This window comes from Sceloporus occidentalis, unplaced genomic scaffold (assembly GCF_023333645.1).
Source record: "Sceloporus occidentalis isolate IW3139 unplaced genomic scaffold, rSceOcc1.0.p SCAF_109, whole genome shotgun sequence".
Classification (NCBI taxonomy): domain Eukaryota; kingdom Metazoa; phylum Chordata; class Lepidosauria; order Squamata; family Phrynosomatidae; genus Sceloporus; species Sceloporus occidentalis.
In genome coordinates, this window is record NW_028317089.1 from 3,134,612 (window position 1) to 3,157,423 (window position 22,812).

At 35.9% G+C, this 22,812-nt stretch overlaps 1 protein-coding gene across 1 annotated transcript in view; it reads left to right on the forward strand.

Annotated features, from left to right (window-relative positions):
* Positions 1-9,686: 9,686 nt before the first annotated feature.
* Positions 9,687-22,812, forward strand: part of LOC149283205 (MAM domain-containing glycosylphosphatidylinositol anchor protein 2-like) — a gene marked incomplete at its 5' end in the record, with an annotated part of 95,735 nt that continues 82,609 nt past the window's right edge. Inside the window, 2 exons of the mRNA XM_089497847.1 lie at positions 9,687-9,833; positions 18,174-18,348. Of these exons, the coding sequence (XP_089353973.1) occupies positions 9,687-9,833; positions 18,174-18,348 (322 nt within the window). The remainder of the gene's footprint in view (positions 9,834-18,173; positions 18,349-22,812) is intronic.

Sequence of the window (22,812 nt, forward strand, 5' to 3'; positions counted from 1 at the left end):
TAGGCTGTGTTTGTGTACGGGCAGTGTAGGCATTTGTGTGTTTGTAAGCTGGTGTATGTGTATATGTATGTGTAAAGGCAGGGGAGTGTGAGGGGAGTGTATGTGTATATATGTTTGTATAGACAAGCTTGTGTAGGTGTGAAAATGGTCAGGTGTGTGTAAAGGGAGTGTTTAAGGGCAGTCGTGTGTAAGGGCAGTGTATGTGTATATATGTGTGTGTGGTTTTTTAAGCTGGTGTGTGTTTGGGCAGTGTATGTGTATGGGCAGTGTGTGTGTAAGGGCAGTGTTGGTATTTGTATGTTTGTAAGCTGGTGTGTTTATATGTGTGTGTAAAGGTAGGGTTGTGTAAGGGCAGTGTATGTGTATATGCGAGTTAATGGGGAGGTGTGTGTAAAGGCAGTGTGTAAGGGCAGCCGTGTGTAAGGGCAGTGTGTGTTTATGTATTTAGTTTGGATGTGGGAAAAAAGGCAAATTATTATCTGTGAGGAATCGTTTTGATGGTTGGGGGAAAGTTTATTCTTGTTATGCCTTTCTAAGCTGCTTGCATTTCTTTATTTTTAATGATCAAAAACGTATAGCTTCTGTAGATTACAGAGTTAATTAGGAAGTAATTAAAAAGAAGTGCAAAATTGCACCAAGACAATTAATGGTTCTTTCTGTAACGAAAACTAGCATTTTGTAAGGATTGGAGGACTAAAGTAATTCAAATGAACTAAAAAAGTAACTACACACTACATCAACTTTATAAAACTTTGTAAACCAAAAGATTCACAGGTCATCTTTTTAGATCGATATTAATATTTCATACTGTTTTAGCTCTTGTTTGGGAAAATATGGATTTTAGAAACTTAAAACAAGTAATGTAACAGAAATTCCAAAACAGATATTTACATTAGATTTTTATATAATACTTTTATTTTATACATACAGTGTATCCCAGATGCATGAATCTATAAAAGATACAACATTGTCCATAGTGTTAATATTTTTTTAAAAACATTTTTTAAGCGTAACCATGGACAACCATTCTTTTTTAATATAAATAATACAATAACATTTTTAATATAAATAAATTAAGCATTAAGATCTAGAAATTGTATAATTTGATAAGAACCATTTGGCCTATCTAGTCTACCCATAAAATGTATTTTTTATTAATATAAATACAATTTTCCCTAATGGTGTCATTGATTAAAAAAACAAAAACATTTTCTTTATTTATTTCTAGTTATTACATAGTGAGGCATCTCTTAGAGATGTTTGCTTGCTGTTGTTCATTTTAATGGGTATTCTCAATCATACCAGGGACAGGGTTTATAGTTAGATTTTATATTATGACTTCCACAGTATATTTTATCATATATGAAGACGGGTTCATGGAGAACGAGAAGCGTTTCTGCACTTCTCTTTCTCCGCAAATCTATTTGCAAATTAAATGGGCCAATTGGACAATATAGATTTATTGCAAAATATATGCCTTTATAGCATTAAAAAATAAATATATATATATATATATATCTATATATCTATAGATATATATATATATATATATATATATATAGATATAGATATATATATATATATATCTATATATATATATATATATATATATATATATTTAACCTTATAGGCATGCCTGGGAACATGTAACCAATTAAAATGAGTGATCATTGTGGTGTACATCAAGGGGTATAATAAAAGTTAAATATTTACTATGTTTTGGATAATTTTACAATATTCTGGGCATATTCACTAGTGTGCCTGTGCCCTCTCGTTGCACTTCTGCAAAAGGGTGGAGCCACAGGGACAACCTCTCCCCTTCCACCAATCAAGAGAGAGGGTTTCCCCCGGAGGCTCCGGCCTTTTTCAGAAGTGCTCCGGGAGCCCTAGTTCACGGAGAAGCGGACAAATCGGAATACACAAGTCTACTAATAGATAAGAGAACTGCGTTTTAAGAATAATAGAGATGGCATTGCTTCTGAAAATCTTTACACAAGGATAAAGCATAAAGTTTAAATATATCTATTGAAGTTAATGAGAACAGTGTATACCCTTTAGCAAAAAAAATAAAATAGGCAAAAGGACGTCTACTACCACTAGGTATTCAAATCATTAAAATATTCTGCATGAAAGTCAAGTAATATATTTTCGACCTGCGGGGCTTGAGAAGTAAAAAGACATTAAACCAAGGAATAAAAACAGCAAATGATACAAAGTGATTTGCCAAATAATCTAAGAATAGCAAATGACACATTTTAGGGATACTATAAACATTCTTTCAAGGGGAAAAGAACAATGGAATAAAAAAGCTGAATTCCTGCCTGAAATGCCAAGTTTTTCGAAATAACTGATAAACAAAATTAGCTTTGTAACATTTAATTTACGCGTAGCTTAAACCGATATTGTGATAATGATGAGAAAAAGACTTTATTAGGCATTTAGCATGGTTTGAAGCCATGCCTAGGAACCGTCGTCTACTTTTGTCTGTGTGACTTTTTACGCATAATGACTGGATATTGTTTGTTTTCTCACCTTGTTGGTGATTTGTTCGGCATTCGATGAATTCATTAAAGAGATGGAACAGAAAACTGAAATTCAGCTATTTTTTTATAGTAACATCTGTTTTGTTTTAGGTGATGATTTTGATCACTGAATATTATGTTTGGGAAACTTTTAATTGCATATTAATGGTAATGTTTTAGAAAGTCATTGCTCAGCAAAAGTGTCACTATGTAACACTAACACAATATTACGCACGTAGGTTCCACATACACAGTTACTAGAACCTTAGGTCCTGCCCTAGGCCTGGCCCAGTGCATCCCAGCCACCGGTCCATGACTGCCCTCCTCACCGAGGAGAGCCAGGATATGACATCATTTCCTGTTGCTCCTTAAAATCACTCTTTTTAAAGCAGTGTAAATTGGACAATTGGAGAGATCAGATCACTTGTAACGAGCCTACTGAGAAACAGCAAACCGGGGAGGCCTTATTGCCCAAGAGGGAGATCTGTGCCCAGTATTTTTGTGGCAGAGGAAAGCCAACCCTATGCCACAATATGCCCCTGATTACTAGCTTACAAATCCTATGTAATGTTACATAGTAACATAGTTACGTACGCTAAAAAAAGACATGCGTCCATCTCCACATCTCCACATCTGCTAATTGCTGTTGCTGTTGATCCAAAAGAAGGCAAAAAAAAATCCAGTTTGTTGCTCTTTCCAATTTTGGAACTAGGAAAAAAAACATAGAATTTGACCCCTTTGGCTCATCTTGCCCACTTGTTCTTTTCTTGCCGTAAAGACTCAGAACTTAGTCAGTCTCGTGTTAGATTCTGGAGCCGTATGTCTGTCCTATACTTATATTTCATCTAAGCCTCTGACCATCTAGTGTTAAATTATGGCCTCTTGTTCTTATAGTGGTCCTTCTCTCCTCTCCTGTACTTTGTTAAATCCTTAAGTATTTAAATGTTTTTATCCCATCCCCCTCTTTCTCTCTCTCCCTCTCTCTTCTGTTCTCTCCTCTCATGCTGTCCTGCATTGAGTTATCAAATGAGAGTTATGATGTCATGATTCACAGCATTCTTCTTCTTAACTGCCGTGTGCATATACTGTATAATGGTTCAAAGTATCCAGATTGTTTTCAAGATAAGTTCTTGTTAAAATCAGATATTCAGCAACGTTCGCTCTCATGTCCATCAAAATACCGCCAGGATTCCCTCCTCACATATCTGACTTCTCGAGATTATTGTCTGAATCTTTAAACTGACTTAAGCTTCTTGCAGCTTACAAAGATACTGTGATTGATGGTAAAACATTAAAATCTCTGGAGCGACAATATCATATGTTTGTGTTTCCTTGCATTGTGTTAAGTTGACTCCTATAAACTCCAGGGTCTTACTGGCAACACTTTTTTATCCTGGTCAAAATAGCAATCAGTAGCCCTAACACGGCTTTTGTATATGTAATTGTTTGATACAACTAAAGTACTAGTATTAGTATTGTTAACCTTTTAACCCTCCACAATTGTATTGCCCTTTAAAATTATAGCATATTCTAAAACACCATAAAATGTTTTTTTAAGATCATTACAGATGTCAGGTCTCTTTTAAATGTAATTATATTTGCAAATGTCATATGCTTTTTATCATTTTTATCTTTGTTGAAAAAGCTCTTGTTAATTAACCGTCTTAATTGCTGTCAACACTTAGAAGCAGGGATAGTTTTCAGCAGAAGTAAACCATGAATGGGATGTGGTTGAATATGGAGGAACATATACTGTACAAATTATTATTATTATTATTATTAATAACAGAGAGAAACATGTACAGAATATTATTATTATTATTATTATTATTAATAACAGAGAGGAACATATACAGATTATTATTATTATTATTATTATTTTTATTTTATTTTTTTAACAGAGAGGAACATATACAGATTATTATTATTATTATTATTATTATTTTTAACAGAGAGGAACATATACAGATTATTATTATTATTATTATTGTTGTTATTATTATTATTATTATTGTTGTTGTTATTATTTATTATTTTTTTATATATATTAGCATGTTTTACTTATATAGCACAATGTACATACGGTTTATATATTTAACCAGTCTGACAAAACTAGAATTCACGGACTTAGTGAATACATTAGGCAAGGAGTTGCAATCTTATATATCACATACATGCGTAGGTAGAACAGACTTGTATATTAAAACAAAAACAATACTTTTATAATGCTCTACTAATCGACTGTATGCTATTAAATATTTACAAGTATGAAAGAAAGGATGTATTATAATTTTTCTTTTAACTTGTAGTTGCCTAAAAAAATATTTGTAGCCTCTTCCTGTGCTCTCCATTTGAGAAATTATTCCAGAACTATTCTGTAACTGTATTGAATTAATGTTGTAATGAACAACAGGGGGTTATGTTTAACAGTTTTTCATGTGTTTCTTAAAAATAAGAAGGCAAATATATATATTTTGCTTTTTTACATACATTAGGCAGTTACTTTGTGTCATGTCAAGTGAGGATAAAATGATATATTGTTAAAAACAATTTAAAGGGAATAATGCATATTACTATATTGAGTTTTATACTTTGTTAAAAAACATTCTTTGGTAGATTATAAAAGTACTAACTTAACCTTAAGGAGAAGCTGCAGCAGAACACCTTCTTCGTCGTGTGTTGTTTCACTCTACTGATTGGGTGCTTCCATCAGCCAATCGGTGGCAGGAAACAATTTAAATACCTCTCCCCTCGTGTACAATGTCCGCCAAGCCAGAGCTGGAGCTGACCGTCAGTAAATATGTTATGTGTCAGGAAAATAGCTGGAGGTGTGAGTAAATGGGGCAAATAAATATGGGGCGATTCTGCAGAATCCTCCATGCAATTGCAAAGGGGGCATCACATAAAGGGACCTCTCGGCTTTGAAATGCATTAATCTAGGTTCTTCACACTCATTGATCACCTGTTTGATGGCGATGGAATTGTATGCAATGCGGCGAAACCACTACTGTATCCAGAGCTGCGATAACTGTGATTGTAAAATCACAGGGGTGAAAAAAAACATTGTAGTAAATGTGGGAGATGGATTAAGTGTCTTGCTGCACACTGTATTTGTAAGATACCTGTACATGCGCAATTGTGATTTCCTAGTACCTGAACAAGATATATACATTGATTGCACCCTGTGTTTTAGATATAGATTTGTGTTGTCCTGCTGCACAGCTGTAGACCGGTATCTCTTTACATGAGAAGTGTTAACAATGGGCAGACAGTACTGATCATAGAGCCGAGCGGAACTCATAAAGAATATTAGGTTCCTTGGGTCAAAGGTGCTTTCTGGAAATCCAAAATCTAGCAATTCTAAGAGACGAAAACATATATTAGAAATAGTGTAAAAAAAACCTATTAATCTGGTGGGAGTGTATAGAGAATATCTGCAGAGAGTATGGCCCTCTCTACAATATAGGCAAATTAGGGGTCTTCCAAGTGCATGGCTATGAAGCTCTTCCTTGTGTTAGCAAGTAAATCTATGGAGGTCATAGTTTGCCAAGGACATCTAGAATCCCAGGGCATCTAAGAATCCTAGGGCATCTAGAACCCTAGAGCTAGACCTTGCTTGGCTACTGAGAATAGAATGGAAATATGTAGAGCTCCAGCCATCCATAGGTCTGTATGCTGTTTACTATAAGTATACTATAAATCATTTATACCATAAATATATTATAAGTATTCTTGGATTATCCCAGCACCGGCAACTCTAGATCACAGCTTTCTGTAAAAAATAATAAACTTAGGCACATCGATGAGGACATTTTAGCACTTCTTGAACTGAATTATGAAGACACCAGAAAGCCAAGGAGTAGGTGGGCCATTCGTCAAGTATCTACTGATCACTTGCTAGTTTATTTGTTTTAATCAGATTCCAAAGCGTCACATTAAATAAAAATTAGATTTACTGCCAATTTTCCAACATAGCCTTGAAAAATAATTAAAATTTGAGAAATTTGTACACATTTTTATTTCAAATTCTAAATAGTTCCTTGTGTTTTGTTTTTTTGGTTACTAAGGCTTATTCAGTATTTCCCAAAAGGTAGCTGAGCTTCCATGTTCAAAAACATTATTATTTTTTTTTTTTTTAAGAGAACTGAAAATAAACATTTCTGATTCTTAGGCGAAACACATATTTTCATGTGACACGCAAACTGCAGATGATCAATGATTTCCACCGGGGTTTATACACACAATTCTTCCTATACTAAAGAATGATTATACCTCTTGAGGCAAACATATTGTTTTATAGGGAAAAAATATAGAGACTATGAATCCAATGAGTCTCTAGAGAGCATTATGGTGTCTAGATTAATAACAACCCTAACCCCATCTTTGCGCTGTTTTTTTATGAAGTGTGCGTGGCTTTATGCATATATATCTCGGGTTTAATGGAATTTCCACAACTCCCTTGGTGAATATTATATGATGAATTTTCCACGGACTCTCGTGCTACGAGCAACAGCTCCGTGCGGTAAACAAATTGCTACTCCTGCTTTTGATAAAGTAATCTAACCTGCCGGCAGAAAATGGTTTATAAAACCGAGCTACTAACATGATATTGAGATGAGAAAATACAAAAAAGGTTAGATTAGAGTCAACACCTTTCATTTAGAAAAGAAAAAAAAAAAATTGTTTTGGTAAATTTCCCGGCTTATTTCTTTTGTTTGATACTTTATTAGGCTAGAATTATAACAAGAGCAATACAATTATATTAGAATTTAGTTCCATATGCTTAATTCCTTTTCATACAAGTCGGGGCCTCTGATTAGACCTTGTGGAAATGTTGAAACATTGTTACTCCATACAATGATGTATTAAATGTTGTATGTGTCATGATGTCATAACATGAATGATCGTGTGATGTAAAGGGCATGACTTTTGTAACACAAAAGAGTGGAAACAAACCCCGATTGCTTGTGCTGATCAAGATTAGATCAGACTCTAGAACACTGTTGGCTGTAATAATGCTGTGTGCTAGACGTCCTCTAATGGCTTGTTGGATCAGAGCCTAGAACGTTTCTGGGTTGCAGACTAGTGGTTGGAATAATACTTTGGCCTAGACATGTCCATGAACTTATGTGTGTCAGAATAATAGTAAATTTAGTGATGTGTGCCACCGGAACCTGGGCCATTGATGTGTTCCAGAACAGTACTTGGACCAACGTTGTGGCCTGCCAAAAAGTCCATGAAGAATTTTATTACCCAGAATTTCAATGATCGTTTCTTCCTCCCTGCTCGAATATAATGGATATATTCATTTATTTTCATCTGCATTTTAGAAAAACACCCTTGAAAAAAATGAAATAACAAAGATAAAATAACGCGCCATATTGTTTTATTCCTCCATTCTAAAAAAAAATAGTTCTATGGAATATATACATTAGATAAAAACGAGAATACTTACATACATATTGCGTATTGTGTTTATACTACTAATAAGATACATTTATAGGTTGGTGATGAAGAACAGGAACATTCTGTCAGCGAGAAATTGTAACTATAAAGTCATTTTACGGCTGAGTTTGTTTTGCAATATAACACTGCGGGTACTAGTAATATATAGACGCGGTACTATAATGAAAGACTAGTGACATGACATCAATAGAACACATTTACTGCTGTATAAACCTGTGTACATTTTATTTGTATGATTACAGTTGTTTATAGTATCTGAAAACATAGAAGAACATTTTATGGTGGTAGAAAAAAAAAACAACCATTTAGTTACAAGATGGAGACTGAGCAGACAAATTAGAAGTGATAAGAGTTTATTTTGAGTGTTTCGGGGCAGGAAAGGGTTGTAAAACTCTTAAAATGTAACCTCATCCATCTCGTTCTGGGAACAGTGGCTTTTATCTTCATCATACCCACGCTTCAACCACAGATTCTTTAAAATTAGGTTTTTTTTGGGTGGATGGGTTAATTTGTGCATAAATCCATCTGGTGTATACATTGTTTTCTGTATAATTATTATTGTACATGTTCTAAGGTCTGTTGAACCAGTTGACTCCATATTCTTCCAGTTTTATTAGAAGCCAATCTCCTTTCCATTACCAATAGAATGTCCATTCTTCGGAGGACAAGCTTTTACAAGTTAGCCAAGCCCTCTAACTCTCTAGGTTCCCCATTCTGCATGTTGTGATCACATGTTCTAAGGTCTGTTGAACAAGTTGACTCCATGTTCTTCCACTCTTGAGTTTGATTAGAAGCCAATCTCCTTTCCATTAACAATAGAATGTCCATTCTTCAGAGGACAAGCTTTTACAAGTTAGCCAAGCCCTCTAACTCTCTAGGTTCCCCATTCTGGATGTTGTGATCACATGTTCTAAGGTCTATTGAACCAGTTGACTCCATGTTCTTCCATTCTAGAGTTTTGATTATAAGACAAGTTAGCCATCCCTGTATCCAATAAATATTCAAGAATCAGTTCACGTCAAAGGGGAGCGGAGATACTTCTCAACCTGTGTCTTTCATTTTTTTCTTTTAGTATTGTATTTTAGAACTGTTCTTTTATGTTAAGCAAGAACTGAAAACGTCTACCTTTGCTTGACAACTGAATCGAAGGAGATTATGTTTCATGTTTACTGTTTTAACTACTCGTCTTGTATGGAACATGGAATATAAACACATCTGTTGTTTGCAGTGCCTTTATGGTACATTAGCTAGATTGTTTACACGTATATGATTCTAATCTACTTTCCTCAGTGTAAATATGGTTGTAGCCACAATATTTGCACTAAATCTTTCACCTCATTCAGCATTTTTCAGGGAATGCTTCATTTCTACGTGACACAAAAGCAAGCACTTAGCCTCAATATTTCCCCCACCTAACCTGCTAATATTAACACATTTGCTCTATGCCTAAACCTTTCCTAGAAATAATTATTTAATCATGTAAAATGTAGTCTAATTCTTTCTTTTCGAGAAAAACGTAATTTTCATGTGACACAAAAGAAGTCATAAAAGTCTTTCTATGCTTGACCCGGAACTGCTCTTTATAATACCTGCTTGGTGTATCTTATATACACATTTAATCAAACATCATCCCTTTCTTTTTTTTCCTATAATATTTTATAATCATTTTTTTTTTATAATTTTTCATTATGCTTGATTTTGGCAGCTCCACCCACCGTGCGGATAATTCACTCGGGTCTGGCTTGCAATATCGAAGAAGAACGGTATTCAGAAAGGGTGTACACGATACGGGAAGGAGAGACGCTGGAATTGACTTGCTTGGTGACCGGACATCCAAGACCACAGGTGAGTTCATTTACCCTGTTGACAAAACTACCTTAACAGGTGTATTCACTAACCTGAGAGTTTCCAGGAGAACACACACACGCCTCCCAATGTTTTACGAAGGGCAAACCCAACTGAGTCTTCTTCTACAGTGAGGTCTGAACTGGTCCTGCTGAATCCATAAAGAATTATGTATAATGACTTCTGTGATTACAAATAGGTAAGGAAAGGTCAGCACACCAATACCATATGGTAAATATATCAATAAATATACTCAAATAACATGTCCGCCCAGCATGAGACATATGATGAACACAGATCTTTAAATCCCTTGACAAAAGGAGTTTTCGCCGAAGCATTGGGAAAGGACCTCATGCCTATACTATTGTATTTATCAGATGTCTCGTGTTGGGCTGACATGTTATTTATTAATATATGATTGATATATTTATAATATATTTAACAATCTTTCTTTACTTTTTGCACCGTTTATATTCATTGGTGGGTGAGGAAAAGGGTAAATGCGTATGTGAGAATCCTGCCGTATCCCCTCCCCATGCGTTTTCAAGGGGGGCACTTGGTAAATATAAAGGGACCTTTCAGCTATCCTATGCATTAAACTGTATTTAAAGTTTCAATGTTAAACACCTAGTTGACTGGATACATTTAATTCCATGTTGACTCAAGGATTTATAATTGTTATATTTAATTTTGTGTACCTTTTTTTTTTTCTAAATACCCTAAGCACACATTTGTTATCCGTTAGCTACCTACCTAAACAGATCAATGTTAAATTGAGGCTTTTATTGTATTAGTATTTATAGCACCGGGATTACTTAGAATAATAGCAATCTCGCCATACATAAAATAAAAAGTCAACAATAAACCACACATATATATATATTTTTTTTTTTTTGGCCGAATTCTATATTTTCCAAGAAAAAAAAACAAAGATTGATTTCAAAGTATCTGTTTACACACAATAAAAATTCTAATTGCCTGGCAGTTAATGAGGTTGTTTTTCAGGAGGTGCTATGTATTCACAACACTAGATGCTTTTAAAGAATCCTGAATGTTAATCACATTTGTGACTCTATAGTGGAAGGATGTGTGTCACCATTACTGACCGCAATTATGCCATATAGCCAGAGTCTGTATAAAAGTGATTTACGTCAATGGGGACAGCCCTGGAGTTTCTAGCTCGACAAGTAAATTGCGTCCCATGTCCCTTTCTGCAAACACTTGCCTACTAACATAGGAGATGACCATATGACACTGGCTTATATAGCTTTGCTTGCCTGCTTGCAAGCAAACATTATTGATACATTTGTATCGAGTTGAATCCTCTTCCGTTATGGAAAGGCGGTAATAGTACATGGGAGGCTCTAGACAGTTGCATCATTTTCTTTTATGAAGCTCCTCCCACAAGGTTTGGGGTAAAAAGCTTAAAAAAAAAAACAACAGTAGCAAAAGCCAACCCGGGCGTTTGGCAGATAAGTGGAACAGCTTCCAAGAAGAAGTGGTAGAGGGTAATACAGTGAGGGTATTAAACACGCATGGGATAGGAATACGGCTCCTGAATCTAAGACGAGATGGGCTGAATGGGTCTTATCTACCGTCAAATTCCTTGTTATATTGATTAAAATACAAAAATCACAAGCTATAGGCACTTTAGGGAATTAATTGAATGATGCTAAAAGCCGTGCGGGGGTGGAGGCCCCCCCTCTTAAAAAGGGTTATTTTGTTAATAATGTTGTTATGATTTTTTTTTTCTTTTTTTAAATTTAGTCAACAAAGTAACTTTTCCTCTCTCCGCAACGAGCCTTTTGACTTCTATCCAATTAAGTTACGCGGTTCACTGCTTGCTTCCCGGGAGCAATCAACTTTGATAGTGATAAGGCAATCAGCTTTCTGCCAATGGCAAAGGGCTCGACCCGAGTGACAGCTCTGATTTGGTGAATCGTCCTAGGGGAAAAGAAAGGTGTCGTACATACCGCTACGAGGCCAGTGAGTTATCCTGATACGAATCCTTTAGGTTCCCCTAACAGCAATCCTCCAGATACACGGTCGGTCCACCTCTGCCTGTTCAAATTAAATTTAGCTGACTGCACATACAAAAAGACTTTTTAAATGGATGTGCTTTTTTATTTCTAAAGATTTTAGTGTTTATTCTTCTGCTACATTGTCTACTCCTTTTCTTCGCAAAAAGATTGATTTGTTCAGTGGGTTTACCCGAAAAGTCTTCTATTGCTACGTATTTCATTTTCTTTGAATTTGCGTAATTCTTTTTTAATTTAAATCTGCTAGAGCAGAATGAGATTGACGTGTACAGTTACTACATTTCCATCAAACCACGAAAGCAAAAGAAAACACCTTTTATGCATCATGAGCCTGGTGGGAAATTTTACCTTTAATCTTTTTTTTAAAGTAGAAATAATTAATAATTTGATTAATTGATAGATTATTTTGCGGCGTTCTAGCCAGTTAATTTTTTTATTGGAAATATAATTCCTCTAAAAAAATAAATTGTGTTATTAAACACATTATTGCTTAATAAACATGTTGCTTTCAATTCTTGTACCTGTTATAATCTTTATTAACCCCTTAAGGACAATGGGCGGTCCCTAAACCCATTGAAAACAATGCATTTTGAGCCCGTACATGTACGGCTTTGTCATTAAAGGGTTAAAAAAAAGAAATACACACATCGGGCTTAACATGGTGACCCTTCTACAATCCAGACCTGAAGATTGCACAACAAAATCATTTCCAAAAAACATTTACGAGCCCCTTAAATGCATATAAACATTTGAGGAGCGTATGTCACAAGATCACACTACAAATGTAATATGATTAGATCAAAGGGAAACTTCTAAATAATGTTAGTGCAGGTCATTGCCACAGCAGAAGCTCATTGCAGCTAATGTGGTACAGCCAGTAGTTGTAGCTGATGTTTGTTTACTCCTCTGTTTAACATATTTGTTTTGCTTTTGCAGCTATGTGTACAGTCTGGTTTTGTTATGGTCTAGAATGCCATTGTCACTATTTATTAGCGGTCATAGTCTAGAACCCACGCTCAATATTTGACACTTAATCAAGGTCTGCGTGCTATACTCAACGCCAGTGCTGGCTAACATGAGAGTTCCAAAAGGGTCCAACCAGACCCTCTACGCACAGGTCCAGAAAGTGTTCCCATTGGTTTAAATTGGAGTTCCGTCCTGCCACTCATTAGCTGCTTCTAGCAGCCAAAAGTGGAGTGAAAACTTTACCACAGAAGGGGGTACCCTGCAGCCCTGGAGCTGTAGCTTCTCCCGAAGGTAAGTCCCCTACATGATAAAGTACTTAAAAGAGTTCTTGAATATACAGTCTTCTTTGGTGTGGCTGTCGGGCACATTAGACTGTCCCTTTAAAAACAGCTCTTTTGTGCAGTTTACGAATCTTCGCTTCTAGCAACTCAATCTTTGTAAAGATTGCAATCTGGCGTGTCTGTTCTGGAGCAAAATCCTGTGATACTTTGAGCTTGTGATAACATGTGTAACCACACGCAGACTAAGCTGGTCACGACGAGAGCTGAAATACACCATAGCAACACTAAGATTGCTCAGTGGGCATAACTGTGAAATAGATTAACTTTAACCAGTATGCTGTTTATAAACGTTCCCATCCAACGACCAATTTTTCCTCTAATCCATCGCTCCCATAATAGTATATGCGGCACAGCGTGCCAATACATTTTTTTTTTTGTGAATTTCTTTGTTTAGGAAGATTTTTTTTTATACCTTAGCTGTATCGTCTCTAAATATGTAATTTGCTCTGAAACTTTTTTTTAATCATATGAATTGATGTCACTATTTTTTTTTTTTATGATTTGCAAGATAAACCGAAAAGGCACAATATATAGAGTTATTATTATTATAATATGATGTTAGAGTAATAACTCCAGTTTTGGTAAGTTGTGACATAGATTCCTGCACCATGCATCCGAAGTGTCCGTGTTTAGGGGCAGTCAATCTGCCCCCTTTTGTCCCCGGGGCTCGCTCTTTTCTAGGAGCTCATAAACGTCAGAATATGGGTTTATAAGTAAAAATGCGCATATAAAATCTGTCAGTAGGTCAAACGGGCACATGTGTGATCATTTTACATGTTTCAGAGCACCAGATACCCCTGCGAGATGCCATCTTTACTGGGCATCAGAATATATAACTATACCTGGGAACTTGTGGGCTCTGGCTACACAGAGCTTACCCTTGCGGGACGCGTGAGGTCTGCCCACTGACTTCAGTGGGCTTTCCTTGTCGACATCAGTGGGTGTTCCCGCTGACATCATAGGAAGCACCCCCATTTTGATGAGGAGTGGGGTGTGTAAAGACCCCATGACCTGGAGGAAGCAGCACTTCTCCCGGATTTCTCCGGGTCAAACCCAGAGAATTCCCAGTATGGATATAACATTATATCCTAATGTTACTCTTTTTAATAAACCTTGACATGGGTGGAAGTAAGCAATGGAGGTTTGGCCAACTCAGCGTGGTCCTCCATAGTGTTAATAGTCAGGTTGGGTCTCCCTTTTGACCGGTCCATTGGATAATTGACTCCCTGTTATGCAGCAGAGTTGTTCCCAACCCCCTAGACCTGCCCCCCCAAGACCTACGCTGAGGCATTCTATTTAATAATCTTCAAGGCTAAAAACTGAGAAGTTTGCTGAGTTCTTTAAATATGTTTTCATTTGATCAGTGTACAAATAGCTTGCTCTTCTTGATATACCATTGAGTAAACTGTTCTTGTTCCTTCATGACACTCATGGATACCAGCATTCACTTTGTCTGATGTCTCTCTTTTCTCACCCCTTTATTAATTTTGCCATATTATTACTTTACTTGGATTTTTAGGCATATATGGCATTCTTACGGAATATATCACTTATGCGATTTTATCGAGCATATCTGAGCTTTCCCCTTGGCTATCTCTGTATATGTTTCTTAGCCCACCATGACATCTCAGCGTCTTAGCAGTGAAACCTGAGACTAAGCCGAATGCCTTAAGGGGACGTCCGTGGCATGTTGGAAATTTCCAGTGAAGGTTACTCGGGTGAAAAACCCTGACATAGCTTGCGGAAAAATCATTTGAAGAGATAGAGGCAAATTTTATTAGGTGACACTCTTTTTTTATCCCCAAAAGCACATGGAATTCTCATTTGAGTAACTTTAATTGCATGGGACATTATTTAAAAAAAAATATATATATATAATTATATATATAATTTAGAAATATATTTTCTAGTCATCATATTTGCTAAAGAATGGAATGCAATTTATTGATAAGCAATGGATTAATAATTACCATATTTGCTTGATTATAAGACGACCCCCAGATATTCCTTTTAACCCCCTATATGCCACTCTGCCTCCCTGATATTCCTTTTAACCCCCTATTTGCCACTCTGTCTCCAGAAACCCCCCATATATATGCCACTCTAACCCTCCCCCGACATACCAGTGCTTCCCTAGACTTCTCCCCGTGCTTCAGATTCCTTGGTGTCTAGTGGGGCAGCCGGTGGAGGTCTGTGCAATGCGGCAGACAACCTCCACGGCTGCTGCCAGTACTTCCACTGGGGCTTCTATGAATGAGCACCGGAAGGTCATGTGATGCCGGTGCTCCGTCATAGAAGCCCCGGCGGACGTGCTCGCATCGCACAGACCTCCACAGGCTGCCGGAGAGGAGGATCCGGGTCCCCTGGTCTATTTGAGGTCTGATTAGAAGACGACCTCGAGCATTTGCTCTGAGAAAAAAACCTTGTCGTATAATCGAGCAAATATGGTAATTAATAATAATTATTATTAATAATGATATAAGTATTATTAGTCTTGTGATTTATTTGTCATCTGTAGGATAATTATGAACAGTGTGATCTTCTAAATAAAATATGACATTTAGTACATTTAAATGTTTAATTTTTGTGTGCCACATTCAAATGGGAATATCGTGGATAAATGGAGTGTTTTGTTTAGGGAAGGCCCCCCCTTTTTTTTTTATTAACCTCTGTTTTAATAAAACCCGAGAATTTGGGTCCTTGTCCAGTTTGAAACAGCTGTTCCATTATTAACCGTGTTCTTGTTATGAAAATTGAGAATGATTTAGGGTGACATTATTCAGCTCACTGAAACATTTTACAAATGTTCACTGAGCAACTGACAAAACTCAACTTGACTCATGCCTAAATTAGAATCACGCATTATCTGCCGGACAAAAAAAATGTCTCTGTTCATACATTTTTCACAGTAGAAAGATTTAAATGTATGTGTGAATGGCATTCGCCGGTCTCATTATGCACCAAAATTCTATGATTAAATATGGATGTTTCTTCAAATTCCATAAATTGAAATTGATTTCTTTTTTTGGGGGGGGGGGCAAAAATAAGTTAAAAAATGAAAGCAAAATGAATGTAAAAAAAATTATAAAATTCAAATTTATCAAAATAGGATTTTTTGGGAAACTATGACTATGGCAAAAAAATACTCCTGCGAGGGTTAATGGTTAAATCACTTCCTGACATACATCAGATTTTTTTTTTTTCTGCAAAAAGTATTTTTTTTTAATCAAAGCTTGCCAAAATGTTAAGTGGAAATAGCATGATTTTTGACTAAATCAATTTCAATTTTTTACGGCGTAGTTAAACTAGAGGAATTCTCGGTACTGAATTTTGAAGTCGCAATAGATTTTTTCCTTGTGGAATTCTAACTGCTTTGTCTATAGCCATAGTTTTGTGTGCTTGGAAAATGCAATCAAAGATATCTATTAAAAGGGTGAGATCCAATAGATATCTTATTTTTTTTTTTCTTCAATCTTCCAAAATATGTAATTTGACAATGTTATCCATTTTCAAGAAGTTTCATCAAACCCGTGATATTTCCTGGGTGGATACGCAATCCGTGAAAAAACAGAAGGCGTTAGACAACGAGGCTCTTAAAGCAACCATGGTAATGATGATTATGGGGCACACAGAGATATAGTGTAAAGAAATGCATAAAATCAGTTAAGTTATGCCTTTCTTAAAGATAAATAATGTATTTTTGCTTTTTTTTTTAATATTGCATTGTGACATTTTTTTTTGTTCTTTAACCATTTACGTGGTAACCAATCCATGGCACAGAAAGGGTTATCTTTTTAATCACAAGCTATAAAATTTCAATCAGAGCGTGAAAAATGTGGTGATTCACTCACTATTTGACACATTTAACGAAACCATTGTAATTTTCAAGTCATTTAACGTTCCAAGGATACTTGAGTTTTTGGTGCTTCTCCCATCACAGACTATGACAAACTTTTGCTCATAGGTTAATTTTTTAATAATTTCAACAAATAAAAAATATTAAAAATTAAAAATAATTGATGGATTAGCTAAATGCAGGATAGGAAACAATTCCCAGTACTTTTGAATGCCCAAACCCTCCCCAAAAAATAATAATTTAATAAGGCAAATGTTGTTTTCATAATTTTCTAGGAAACACTAAATTGTCATGTGACACTAAACAGACGCCATTGTAAATAAAAAAGGTTCTTTAAGGCTTTTGTGTGGCTTTTATATTAAAGCAGTAAAAGATATTATAGTTTTGTAATTTTTTTTATTCTAAACTATTGAAATTAAGATAATTAACACATTTGGAAACACAAAGTATATAATTTAATAAACTTTTTTTATGGCTTGGAATAAGATGGTTGGCCATGTTTTGTTGCATTTGGGGTGGTGGGAAAAGGTTTTAAATAACATTAAATAACAGGTCCAGATCTAAGTCAATTTACTTATCACCAGAGTGCTTTAATTCTATTTTAGTTCCTTTAAGTAACGCTTTGATAAATTTTAATGTAATTTGTTAGCATTCTTTGGAATTCCAACTTTATTATTAAATCAGATTGAATTAGATGATGGCTAATGGCCTAAACGTACATGACCACCGGTGGCTCCAAAGTGTGTAGGTGGGATGGTCCTGCTCCTGATGGTGCCCCATTCCGTGGTTGACCATGATGTTCCAACTTGGACACCTTAAATGATGGAGGATATATAGTAAATGGGTTTTTTATTTTTGCTTCAGGTGTACTTGAATATTTTTTTTCCTTAATTCAACAGTTAGGTCAGATTGTTTTTGCAATCATATAAAGGACCTGTATAAGGTTTGGATATAAATATTATTATTATTATTACTATTATTATTATTATTATTACTATTAATATTATTATTAATATTATTGAGACAGAAAAACAAAAATTATACTATGTATTTTGATATTAATTGTAATACCTTTTTTTGTGATACTTGTCCATATTTTATACAAGGAAACTAACAATGTTTTCTGATGCTTGCTCAGATCAGGTGGACCAAAACAGCAGGAAGTGCATCTGATAGATTTCAAGACTCCAGTGTATTCAACGAGACATTGAGGATTACAAATATCCAGAGACACCAAGGGGGCCGATACTACTGTAAAGCAGAGAATGGACTGGGCTCTCCAGCAATAAAGTCCATACGAGTGGACGTGTACTGTAAGTAAACAGCATGATTACAATCTACTTTTACCAGCCATATAGCTTTCCACTAGTGGTGGATGGGATTGAATTGACCAATAATCTGTGCCAGCTCGGTACGAGACATTCGACCAAATATCCCCACATAGCCAAGTAGAGATATTTGAATTCTCTGAAACAGAAGTGAAATATGTGCTTTCATTGTAGGGTCATCAGAAGGCAGTGTAAATTAATCAACCATGTGTAATATGTTTAATGAAATATTGGTCAACAGATGGGCAAACCCATTCCTACATTTAATTTGAATGATCTCCTGGTTTTTACCCCCAAAATATAAAAGAAAATAATTTGGCAGATAGGGGAAAACAATATTTCCGCGTCTTTAAATATAGGGGACACGCATATAGCCATGAGCATTTTAATGAAACATTTCCCAAAAGGTAGTGTGGTTACTTTGTTTATAGTCAAGATAGGAAATGATATTGCGTAAACTATGTAATAAAGTAATTGTTAATGGATAGAGAATTCTCAATTGTTGAAGTTAAAAGTTGTTGGGCAGAAATCTATTATCAATGACCGTTGATGTCACTAGCGTTGACCTAGTCAATACAAGTAGAGTAAGAGGAAGACACACAATTAAGGTTCCATATGGAAGTCTGATGAACAGAAGATTCATAGATGGAGATAGAAGAAGTCAAATGAAAGAAGTGGAGGACTATCCATAGGCAGTTCTCCAAAACAACAAAATTGGGATATGTAACTACCGTATTTGCTCTGAAAAATACCCCTCGTTTTATAATCGGGGTCGTCTTATAATCAGACCTCAAATAGGTCTGACTATGAGACGACTAAGATCCAGATCCCCCGCAGCTGCAGGGGACCTGGATCCTACTGTCTCCCCCCGCCCGCCCCACTTACCGGTACTTCTGAGTCCCCGGTGTGTAGCTGGGGCAGCGTGTAGATGTCTACGCAGAGTTCCCCGCGCTGGTGCCGGTGCCGGTGCCGGTGCCGCACCGGTGCGGGGAACTCTGATCTCTGACAGTTGGGGAAGGCCTGCGCGATGGACGCAGACAACCCCCGCTGCTAGCCACACCTCCTTCCGGCTGCAGCGTAAGTGCGTGGAATCTACACGCTGCCCCGGCTACATGAAGCACCGGTAAGTTTGGGGGGGGAGTGTTAAATGGGGGGCATAAGGCATAAGGCCTCCAGAAATGCCTTTTTAACCCTCTATATGCCACTCTGCCTCCTGTGGGGCAGATGTGCATAACTGGGGGGCAGGTTGGAAAATAGAAGGAAATAAAACCAAAATATTTTTCTCAATCATAGCTTTTATTAAAAAAAAATAGTTTAGATGAATTAACATTTACTGGTAAAACTTTTTTTCTATAGGGTCGTCTTATATTCAGGCTTTTTCTTTTTTTTCCTAAATTAATATTCAGATTTGGGGGGTCGTCTTATAATCAGGGTCGTCTTATAATCGAGCAAATACGGTATTTGTAGATTTATGATATATCCACTTAAAAATCATACGGAAATCAAAAAAGCGAGACCCACGAAATCTTAAGTTTGCCAAAGGTTTGCTAGCCAAAAAGTGTTCACTACTTACCTTGATATTCATTATAAAAAACATGATTTTTTTTTTATTTTAACAATATTTCAACACTATATGCTCTATATGTATTTTTTGAAAAGAGGAAAAATTATTGTAATGATAGTAGTTAGTTTTTCCATTAGTATTTAAATATAAAAAATTTTTAAAAATTAAATGTTATTTACAACCTGCATTTTTCCAAGGATTGCTGCACCTTAACCTTGGAACATACAATATTTTATTTTATTGACAGCAGGAAAAAAGGCAAACTCACTCAAAAAATCTTTCAAAAGTAGAAATATGTCTTTGCTGAAATGTCATTAAATTCACCGGTTCAGAAATATTCTAAGTATTGGCCAACAGGGCAAAAAGAAGTTTAATGTTATGTATTTTGTTGGCTTAATGACCTGAGTATAGAAATCACGCGTGGTTGCCTTAAATTTTGTTGATTGAGCAAACATAAGTGTCAGTGGAATGAGCGAAAGTATAATATAAATGGGGTGAATGATGGGAGTTGGCAGACGAGCGGAATTCAAGAGAGGTAATCTAACGCCTGACATTTTAGTGGAGACCAAGAGCGAAGCCTCATTATTCCTTTCATTTCAGTGCATGGGTTCCTTTCAGCCATTAATTGCAGCCATGTCATTCTCAAAGACTTATAGAAGACTTTCTTTTCTTTTTCACAAATGGAGGTCTTGTGTATTAACTGACAAGTTGACAGAACAGCTTTGTTCAAACATTGAAGTGGAAAGGGAAGAATGTCAAGATTTCCAAGGGTCTTCGATAGAAGAGTTATGTTAGGGCTTGGAAGATCATTCTTTACATGGTTACATGGCGCTAGTCGAGCTGAGGGCAAAGCCTGACGCAGAGGCCAAGTTCATTGAGCCAAGTCTGACCAGCCCCAACATAAAGATGGTCTTCGTGAACATATGTACGGATGCTGATGTGGACCAAAAACGCTCTACAATAAAAATGTGAGCTTTCTTGACTCCCAATCTTAGTCCTTTTCTCTAGTTAAGCAAGGTTGAGCCTAGCGTTGGGCTCAGGCCAACACCAGCTTAAATTCTTTCTACTTCTTTGGCCTGGGATAAACCATTAAAATAGTTTGTATAATAATTAGTCATCTTATTTCCGAGATGGAGATCCCTATAGATTTCAAAATGTCATAGTATACAAATGTTGAACATGTGCATTGCATTCACATTATAACTCATCATTCTCCCTGCAAGGAAAGAGACATTTCTATAGAATTCACATGTATTACTGAAAAATGTAATTTTCATTTGTGCGCAGTTTACCTAATAATTTATATATTCATTTAGATACAATGACTTTTTTGTTTTCAACAAGGCTGCCTAAACCAATCAGCAGCAATCAGCAACTTAACAACAGGGGAGAGATAACTTGTCTATTGTACGTGTATAACAATGTTGCCAATAGACTGTATTATAGAAACTCTTGGTGTCCCCCCTTCTTGAAGACGAATGGAAATGTTTTACTGGCAAATCTCCTTTCCCACGGGAATTCCTTAAAACAATTTCTTTGCCCTTCTTAACACAGTAATAAGATTGTTATGGACTCTTAGCAAATAGCACTTTGAAACTTAGAGCATAACTGCAAATTCCTCTTCCCGATGGAGCGAAGTAGCAAAGCTTGTTTAACGTGGCTTCAGTATATCACTAGTTAGTTTTACTGTACTGAGAGGGTGTTAGGTAAGTGCCGCAGCCTCCCAGCAGAAGTGGTAGAGGTTAATAGAGTGGGGGAAATGAAACATGCATGGAATAGGCATATAGCTTTTATATACACATGCATACACACACCTATACATACACACACCTATACATACACACACCCACATACATACTCACACACGCACACACACATACACATATATGTATTATATATGTATATATATATACTGTACATACACCAGTGAAAGAAATAAGTATTTTTATACTTTAATTTAAAAATTATTAACATTTATGTATAAAAATGCATTTACCTAATGTTTTCAACAAATACATTTAGAGAATAAACGCTTGGTCACGCCCTTTTTGTTTTTTATTTATAAATTAAACTCCGTCGGGCCAATACGAAGAAAACGAACTATACTAAATTTAGAACGGAATCTGATTTTGCTGGATATATATAGGTAATTTTAGGAAGTATTTTGCAACTCTAGCTGAATGAGGCAATCAAGTCTCCTTTCAGCGCCTGAACACACTCATTTTAGGTAGGAGAGAAAAAATAAATTATCGTATAAACATCGCCACAATCTGGCGCAAACATTTTGTGCCATTACGACTGAAAGCATTGCTTAGCAAACAATTTTGGTGATTTCAGCTCATCAGTTTAAAGTTGGCTTCAGGATTTGCCTTTCTATAACGAAAAATGTGATTTGAATCTCAATGTCTTATTTTCTTCTGTTAAAACAGGCAGCAATGTCACATATCATGGGACTCGACAATTTTTATTTTTTTTTAAATCAAACCGAAATGCGTAGCCTTATGTATAAACAGCAATCTTCGTATAAATATTCATCAAGCGATCATCAACAAGTCTTTTTTTTGCTACTAAAAACTCCTGCCAAATAACTATATTTAATGCCGACTGGATCAATTAGGCTTAATTACTCTAAAAAGGCCTGTTTTCTTCTGCCACTGATAATTAATACGCTGCAAAATATACTCATTTTTTATTAGGAAATATGAGGTTCAATGGGGCAGCCGCTCTCTGTTCACCTGCGGCAATCCTTGTTCTTCCTTTTAATAAATTTGAGTATTTTCCTTTCTTACTGAAGTTATTTTGATCATCTATGTTTCCCCAATTTTTCACGTTATTTTCAAGTGTTCTTATTCAAAATAGATTAAAAGGGACGTTTTTGGACATTG